The sequence below is a fragment of the Mobula hypostoma genome, chromosome 13, assembly GCF_963921235.1.
Source record: "Mobula hypostoma chromosome 13, sMobHyp1.1, whole genome shotgun sequence".
NCBI lineage: Eukaryota > Metazoa > Chordata > Chondrichthyes > Myliobatiformes > Myliobatidae > Mobula > Mobula hypostoma.
In genome coordinates, this window is record NC_086109.1 from 956362 (window position 1) to 965117 (window position 8756).

Genomic DNA, 8756 nt, shown 5'->3' on the forward strand with positions numbered 1-8756 from the left:
GTCTCTGTGCAGATCTGTCTAACAGTCTCTCACCCCACTTCCCCCTCTGCACCTCTCTCCACCATGCTACCCTCTCCATCCCTCACATGCTCTCCTTCACCTGCCTCCCTGCTCCCCATCCTCCTCTTGCTCCCATCTCCTCTCTTACCCAACTTCCTCTTCCCCCAAACCAGGTTCCTTGGACAGCAACTGGGTGGTGGGAGGGCTCCTGGAGAAGAGGCTAGCTCCCTTGCCTCTGACCCTTACCCTCGGCGCCTTCATTGACCACTTGAGAAATAAGTTGCAGTACGGCTTCACAGTGACGGTCTGTTGATGGATGGGGGGTTGTGGGACACCAAGTCTCGTACAGCGGACAGAAACTGGAGCAACTCCGAGGGGACGTGGACAGCCTGGAGAGTAGCAGCTGACCTTGCCTTGGAATCCACTGGAGAAACGTGTCAGAGCAGGACTCTGGGCGGCTGACTCATCGGTTATCTTCCTGTGGCCTGTCCCCAGCTTCACACTATTCAGTCTGCCTTATTTAACAGTATCAATGCTTGTGGGGAGAGGGCTTGCTGAAGAGAATGAGACCCATAGCAGAGGCACAGTGGAGAATAGCAGTGCTCCCAGTGTAGGGACCTGGGGATATGCAGATGGGAACTGTGTATGGTGCTCCTAGTGTAGTCTAACCCAGGGATACGCAGACAGAAGCTGCTTGTAGTGTTCATAGTGCAATTGAACCCAGCAATATGGGCCCAGAGCTGTGCTCAGTGAAGCCAGTATGTTTGAACCCAGGGTTATGGAGGCAGGTAGCACAGGATCTCTTGTGGTTCTTCCCCTGTATAATAGGTACACCACTTAGGAGCCTCTCGGGGGAAAGTAACAGCATCTATCAGATCAGTGATACCACAACTGGCTTTTTTGTGTAGCAGGTAAGGACAAAATCTACACAAAACAATAGTGGTAGAATACTCCATAGTTAGGGACACAGACAGTGTTTCTGTGACCACAAGGCTCACTGGTCCCAGAGTCGAGGACAGGGTCAAACAGCATGGAAACAGGCCTGTTGACACAACCCCTCCCAGGTTGCCCACCTAAGCTAATCCCCCTTCTGTGAGATTAGCCCTTATTCTTCCAAACCTTTCCAATCCAAATACTTATTCAAATGTCAAATAAATGTTGTTCATGAACCAACCTCAACCACTTCCTCTGGCAGCTCATTCCAAATACCCACCACCCTCTGCATGAAGTTGCCCCTCAGGTTTCTTTTAAATCTTTTCCCCTCATCTTAATCTTATGACCTCTAGTTTTTTGGTTTATTTCTCTGGGAAAGAAGACTGTGTGCATTCACCTTATCTATGTCCCTCATGATTTTATACACTTTTAGTCCCTATACTCCAAAGATTAAATTCCTAGCTCGAGTCCTGGCAACATTCTTGTAAGTATTCTTTGCATTCTTTCTATCTTTGTCACATCTCCAACAACAGGGTGACCAAAACTGAACACAATACTCCAGGTGTGGCATCACCTTTGTCTTGAACAGGTTGATGCCTCTGCCTGAGCACAGGATACTCTGAGGGGGAAGATTAAGCAGTCAGAGGCTGTGGTCCATATTGGTACTAATGAAATCAGCAGAAAGGGAGATGCGATCCTGTAAAGCAAAGTTTGGAAGTTGAACAAGCAAAATCTCCAGGGTTATAATTTCTGTGTTGCTCTCTGTGCCATGTGCTGGTGAAGGTGGCAGTAGGAAGAGAGGATAGATGAAGAGCTGGTGCAGGGTAAAGAGCTTCTGGTAATTGAATCGTCACCTCTGTGTCAGGAAGGAGGAAATGTTAAAGATATAGATATACATTAAGGTGGATAAATCCTCAAGGCAAGTGTGATCTATTCCAGAATATTAAAAGATGCAAAGAAGTGATTGTCTGGGGCTCTAATGGAGATGTTTTTGCATTTTTGTTTGCTTCAGGTGAAGTACCAGAGGGCTAGAGGATAACTAACATCATCTGCTTGCTGAGCAGAGCAGAAGGGAAAAGAGAGGCATCTACAGGCCTGTAAATTTTACATCAGCGGTTGGAACTTTATTAAAAATAATGCTAAGAAACAGGATTTGTGTTCACTTGGAAAGAAAGGGACTGATTAGGAGGGGTCAGTACAGTTTGAGCAGGAGAGATTATGTCTCACAAAGCTGATAGTTTCTTGAGGATCTAATAAGGAAAATTAGGAAGGGCAGGGCAGTAGATGTGGTTTATATGAACCTTTAGTGGGGCTTTTGATGAACTCCCACGTGGTAGGGTGGTCCGAGAGGGCAAAGCACCTTGAACCAAAGGTGTAGAACATAGAACAGTACAGCACAGGAACAGGCCATCTGGCCCACAATGTTCTGCCAAACCAACTAAAAAGTAAATCAAAATTTACTTTTTACTCCTACCTACACCATGCCTATAGCCCTTTATCTTCCTTACATGTGCCTAACCAAACATCTCTTTAAAAACCTCAAATGTGTTTGCCTCTACCACAAACCAGGCAGCACATACCAGGCATTCACAAGTCTGAGTAAAAGCTTACCCCTCACATCCCCCTTGAACCTACCTCCTTTCACCTCCAATGTACGCCCTCTGGTATTAGACATTTCAACCCTGGGAAACAGGTACTCTCTGTCCACTCTATCTACGTTTCTCATAATCTTGTAAACCTTTGTCAGATCTCCCCTCAGCCTCCAGTGCTCCAGAAAAAAAACAACCCAAGTTTATCCAGCATCTCATGATAGCACATGCTCTCTCAACCAGGCAGCGTTCTGGTAAACCTCTTCTGCATTCTGTCCAAAGCCTCAACATCCTTCCTATAGTGGAGCGACCAGAACTGTATGCATTACTTCATATATGGCCTAACCAGAGCTTTATAAATTTACAACATAATCTCTTGACTTTTGAACTCAGTACCTCGACTAATAAAAGCAAGCATTCCATAAGCCGCCTTAACCACCTTATCGACCTATGCAGCCACTTTCAAGGAGCTATGAACTTGGATCCCAAGATCTCTCTGCTCAGCAATACTGTTAAGAATCTTGCCCTTCAATTTACTGTCTCCTTGCATTTGCCATCTCAGCCCATATCTGCAACTGGTCCATATTGTGTTGTATTCTTTGCCAGTCTTTTACACCAGCCGCAACTTCATCAATCTTGATGTTATCTGCAAATTTATTAATCCACCCATCTACATGTTCATCCAGGTCATCTATATGCATCACAAACAGCAGAGTCCCAACTGAGAACCCTGTGGAACACCACTAGTTATAGACCTCCAGCTCGAACCAGTCCCTTCTACCACTCTGTGCACAAGCCAGTTCTAAACCCAAACAGCTAATTCACTACAGACCCCAAGCATCTTAATCTTCTGGACTAGCCTCCCATGAGGGACATTGTCAAACACCTTATTAAATCCATGTAGACAACATCCATTGCTCTGCCCTCATCAGTCTCTCACCACCTTGTTTAAAAAAACTCAAATCAAGTTGGTAAGGCACAACCTGCCACACACAAAGCCATGCTGGTTCTCCCTAATTCCATGGGTTTCCAAATGCTCATATATCTTATCCCTAAGAATTTTCTCCAGCAATTTCTCTACACCAGACATGAGACTCTCCAGTCTATAGTTCCCAGGATTTTCGTTTGTTCCCTTCTTAAATAGAAATACAACATTAGCTACTCACCAGTCCTCCAGGACCTCACCTGTGGCTAGAGAGGGCATGAAGATACCAGTCAAGGGCCCAGCAATCTTGTCTTTTGCCTCCTTCAATAACCTGGGGTAAATCCGATCAGACCCTGGGACTTATCCACCTTAATACTTATTAGGAGGCCCAACACTTCCTTCTCCCTGACCTCTAAATGACCCAGTGTATTTATGTACTCAGCACTGATCTCCTGGTCCTCCATATCCTTTTCCTTGGTAAATACTGAAGCAAAGAACTCATTAAGTACCTCACTCACATTCTCTGTATCCAAGCAAATGTTCCTTCCTTTATCCTTAAGTAGTCCCATCCTCTCCCTCATTATCCTCTTTCCTGTACTCTGTGCAATTGATCTTAAAACCTCTGCACATGCCTGATGTGGACTTGCCAAAGAAAAGGTGATCCCAATTAATGCCTCTTAGTTCCTGCCTAATGCCCTCATAATTTGCCCTACTCCAATTTAAAGTTCTCCTGCAAGGACCATAACTATTCTTACCTATCCTGAAAGTTAAGGAGTTGTGGTCACTGTGCCACAACTGGTGGCAAACGTTTCCAAAGCAGTCTTGGTGATAAGATGCAGAGGGTAAGGGTGGGTGGGTTTATCTTACTGGAAGTCTGTAATCAGTGGTATGCCACAGGTATTGGTGCTAGGACCTTAGTATACACAAATGACTTGGATGAGAATGTAGGGGTCTGATTCATAAATTTGTAGATGATGTGAAGATTGGTGGTGGAGGCGTAGATAGCAACAAAGGTTGCCTGAAGATGCAGAGAGACATGGATTAGCTGGAAAGTTGGGTGGAGTGGTGGCAGATGTAATCTAATCTGGACAAGTGTAAGTCACGCACTTTGGAAAGTCAAACACTGACAGAATATGTACAGTAAAAGGCAGAGGCTTTAAGAGTGTTGATGTACAGAGAGACTTTCTGTGCAAGTCCTTAGCTCTCTGAAAGCGATGACACAGGTGGATAGGCTAGTGAAAGTAACACGAAATTCTTGCTATGACAGGCTGAGGCACCGTGTGTGACAGAATGTTGTATTGCAGCTGTACAAAACATTGGTACATGTTATAATGCTGTGTACATTTATGGTTGTCACACAGGAAGTGTATGTCTAGCATAGAGAGTGCAGAGGAGATTTACTAGTATGTTGACTGTAATGGAGGGCTATAGTTACGGGTAGACTGGGTTTGTTCCTTTTGGGATGTAGGAGACTGTGGCATGACCAGATAGATATTTATAACATTATGAAAGACATAGATGGCTTTGATAGAATCTTTCTCTGCAGCATAGTGGGGGGGGGGGGGGGAGGGTCTAGAACTAGAGACCACAGTTTTAAGGTGGAAGGGAACAGATTTAAAAGTTCCCTGTGAGGGTACAGAGGGAGATGGATATGTGGAATATGCTGCCAGAGGACATAGTAGAGCTAGGTACAATTACTTGGACAGATACGTGGATGGGAAAAGCAAGATAATGTGGGCAAATGCAGACAAATGAGAGGAATGTAAATAGGCATCCCAAATTGTGAAAAGGTGATTATTTCAATCCTGTAAAGATCTATGACAATGATCAGAACCGAGTGGTCTGACCCAAGGATAGGGAGACCAGTAAAGCCATCCTGATCCAATCTTCTCTCCAAAAATGCACTAAAGTTGAGCCATCAGCTCAGAAACATCCAATTACCAACTCTATTTGGCAAGATCCTTGGTGGAATGTCTGAATTATTTTTGGGAAGTCAGTTCTGCTACATTGACTTTAAGTTATAGCATACTCTGCACCTCCCTAGTGATTGCTGTGAACCTGTTGTCAGAACCCCCTGCTGAGAGACAGAATTGTCAATGGCTTCTCACACTTTCAGTCTCTGTCAGAGAGAGAGGGGGGATTCTTCTTGTGACCAAGTACACATTGTCATGTTAAAAATGTGATCCATCATGGAGAGTAGAATCCCTTTAGACAGATGGAGAAGGTGAATTTCTCTGCATCTTGCCTCCACAGGAACTCCGGATGTCTCTGAAAGATGGAGAGAGAGCTTGTCCAGAAAATTAAGACACATGACATCAAGGGTTGAAGGGTTGGTCAGTTGGATGCAAAGTTGGCTTAGTCACAGAAGACTGAGGGTAATAGTGGAGGAATGTTATTTTGGCTGGAGGTCTTTGACCAGTGGTGTCTCCCAGGGTCAGTGCTGTGGTCCTGTAATCTGTGTACTGTATATGACTTGGATGAAAGCATAGGTAGGCTGTTTGTAGACAACATAAAAATTGGTGGAGTTCTGAATAGTGATGTGAATCAGTTGGAAATTTAGGCAGAGAAAAGGCAGTCACAGATTTTAATCCAGGTGAGAAGTTTCATTTAAGGAGGACCAATGTCAGTAGATAGCAGGACTTTAGGGAGTAATGATGTTCAGAGGGATCTTGGGATGAAAGTTCATAGCTCTCTACATGTGGCAACACAAGTAAATGGATTGGTCATGAAGGCATATGGCACATATGGCATACTTGCCTTCATTGGTCGAAGTGTTAAAGATAAAAGAGTGGAAGTTGCGTTGCAGCTGTGTAAAACTTTGGTTGACCATATTTGGGGTGTTGTGTGCAGTTCCACTCATCCCATTACAGGAAGGATATGGAGGCTTTGAAGAGGGTGCAGAAGTTGTTCACCAGAATTTTCCCAGGATTGTTGTGAGTGTAACCCTTGGTTCGGCTAGTGGCTTAGTCTAGGGGATGATAGCCCCCGGCCCAGCCAAATTTAAAAAATCTTGCTTGGGTAGATGCTGTGCGATGTGTCCCCTGTTACAAATCAATACCACGAAATAACAAACAGTACACAATATGGGATTAAACGATTGAGCTTTATAATTCTTAATTTGACTATATGGTTAGTAAAGAAACAAACAAAAAAGAAAAGGGCCCATTCTCATGAAACAGTCTAATGCGCAAACGTTGAAGCTCACAGTTTCATCCATTTGTTCCTGTCGTTCTCCTCCGAGCGTAGCCGACCCTCGGACCCTTGCTCCTCAGTCCACTCTTTCTGGCGGTCTACCAACTCTCTCCATTCGCGTCCTCTCTCTTCATCTCTCCCCAAAGAAAGAACCGCGGAAACCCCTCTTCCAGATCCACAAGAAAGAACAACACCCCTCTCATTGGCTAACATACATTCCAAAGTCCCCATTATCTCTAGTCATAACCCAAACATTGCTGCTACAGAGAAACCATTACCTTAGCCTTAGCAGTGAAACATTACAGAGAGTCCATTACATTAGCAGAGAAACCTTACGGCATGTTACATGAGTACTAGCTAAAAGGAAAGGTTTGACAAACTTACATGCTTATAGAACATAGAATAGTAGTACAGTACAGGAACAGGCCCTTCAGCCCGTGATGATGTGGCAAACTAATGAAGCTGGTAATTAAATCCACAACTAAACTAATGCACTCTGCCGACCCAATCTCCATTTCCCTCCATTCTCTGACAGTCTATGTGCATATCTAAGAACTTCTTAAATGCCTCTGTTGGATTTGCCTCTACCACCATCCCTGGTAGCACAATCCAGACACCCACCACTCTGTATGAAAACTTGCCCCTAACATCTCATTTAAACTTACTCCTCTCACCTTTAAATGCATGCCTTAGTTTTGTCTGGTGCACTGGAAACCTGACTGTAATAAATATAGTTAAGAGGGACATAGAGTCATACCTCAAAGAAATAGGCCCTTGACCCCAGCTTGTCCTGGTTGACCAAGGTGTCAACCTGAACTTGTCCCTTTCACCTGTGTTTGGAGTGTATCCATTTGGACCAGTCCAAATATCTTTTAATTATTCTAATTATACCCACCTCTGCCACTTCCTCTGGCAATTTGTCCCATATACCCACCACCCTCTGTCTGAAATGTTGCTTCTCTGATCCCTTTTCAATCTTTTCCCCTTCACTTTAGAGGTGCCCTTTAGAAATAGACTCACATACCCTGGGAAAAAGACTGGCTATTCACCTTATCCATCCTCTCATCATTTTATAATATGTGATTTTTCCCCAGGGTGCAAATGTTAGATACTAGAGGGGAGAGGTTTCAGATGAGAGGGGAAATGTTTAAAGGAGATTACCAGGTAAGGTTTTATTTAACACAGTGGTGGGTGCCTGAAATGTATTGCCAGGGAAGCTGGTGGAGGCAGATACGATAGTAATTTTCAAGAGTCATTTACATAGACATGTGAACAAGCAAGTAAATAAGGGATATGTGCTAATGCAGGCTGATGGGAATTAGTTTAAATCAGCATTGGGGCCAGCACAGACACTGTGGGCCGAAAGGCTTGTTCATGTGCTCTGTTTTATGTTCTATGTTGAACTTTCAAACAGGGTCCTCATGAGCCTTTTGCTGGAGTCGTTTGTCAATGGGCTTATGACCCTGAGAAAGAAAGAGAAGGCATCCTTGGCTGAGAGGCGGCACAAAGGAGCAGCAAGTGTGGCTGCTGCCTTGCAGCGCCAGACCTCCAGATTCAATCCTGACCTCCGGTGCTGTCTGTGTAGAGTTGACACGTTCTCCCTGTGTTTGCATGGGTTTTCCCCTGTTGCTCCAGTTTCCTCTCAATTCCCAGTGATGGGCAAGCAATGGGTTAATCAACTTGTAAATTGTTCTTTACAGAGAAACACGTCCTCATTGGAATTGTACACATTGATGAAAACAGTCCTGCAACTGGGTCCAAAATTCTAAAGAAACTTTTGTGTTATTTAATTTAATATATGTATATAACTAATAAATTATTGAAATATTCAGGATGTTTTACTATTATCTTTGTGTGTTTGTGTATGTGTAAACAATCTGTTATGAGGGAGTTAGGTTAACATCCCACTGATGTTAACCTAACTCCCTCACAAGGTCCCTCAGTAACCCCTCTCTCCTGAGCTCTGTCACGGACTGTTTACCTGCTGTTGTTAACCCAGCTCTTTCACACTCAGTAACCTTCTCCCCCAGCACCCTGTATCACAGACTGTATCCCTATAGATGTTAATCCAGCTCCCTCACACTATCCCTGTGTCCCCTCTCCCCCATTGTCCCGTA

The 8756-nt window shown here is 44.2% G+C and overlaps 1 protein-coding gene across 8 annotated transcripts in view; it reads left to right on the top strand.

Moving 5' to 3' along the window:
- Positions 1 to 8468, top strand: part of LOC134355355 (mitochondrial import receptor subunit TOM40B-like) — a 56130-nt gene extending 47662 nt beyond the window's left edge. For 3 of the 8 annotated variants that reach the window (XM_063065123.1, XM_063065125.1, XM_063065121.1), the window contains one exon: positions 174 to 8468. In XM_063065123.1, the coding sequence (XP_062921193.1) occupies positions 174 to 313 (140 nt within the window). In that variant the 3' untranslated portion in view covers positions 314 to 8468. The remainder of the gene's footprint in view (positions 1 to 173) is intronic. The other 5 variants (XM_063065122.1, XM_063065129.1, XM_063065124.1 and 2 more) reach the window with 4 other exon arrangements.
- Positions 8469 to 8756: the final 288 nt, after the last annotated feature.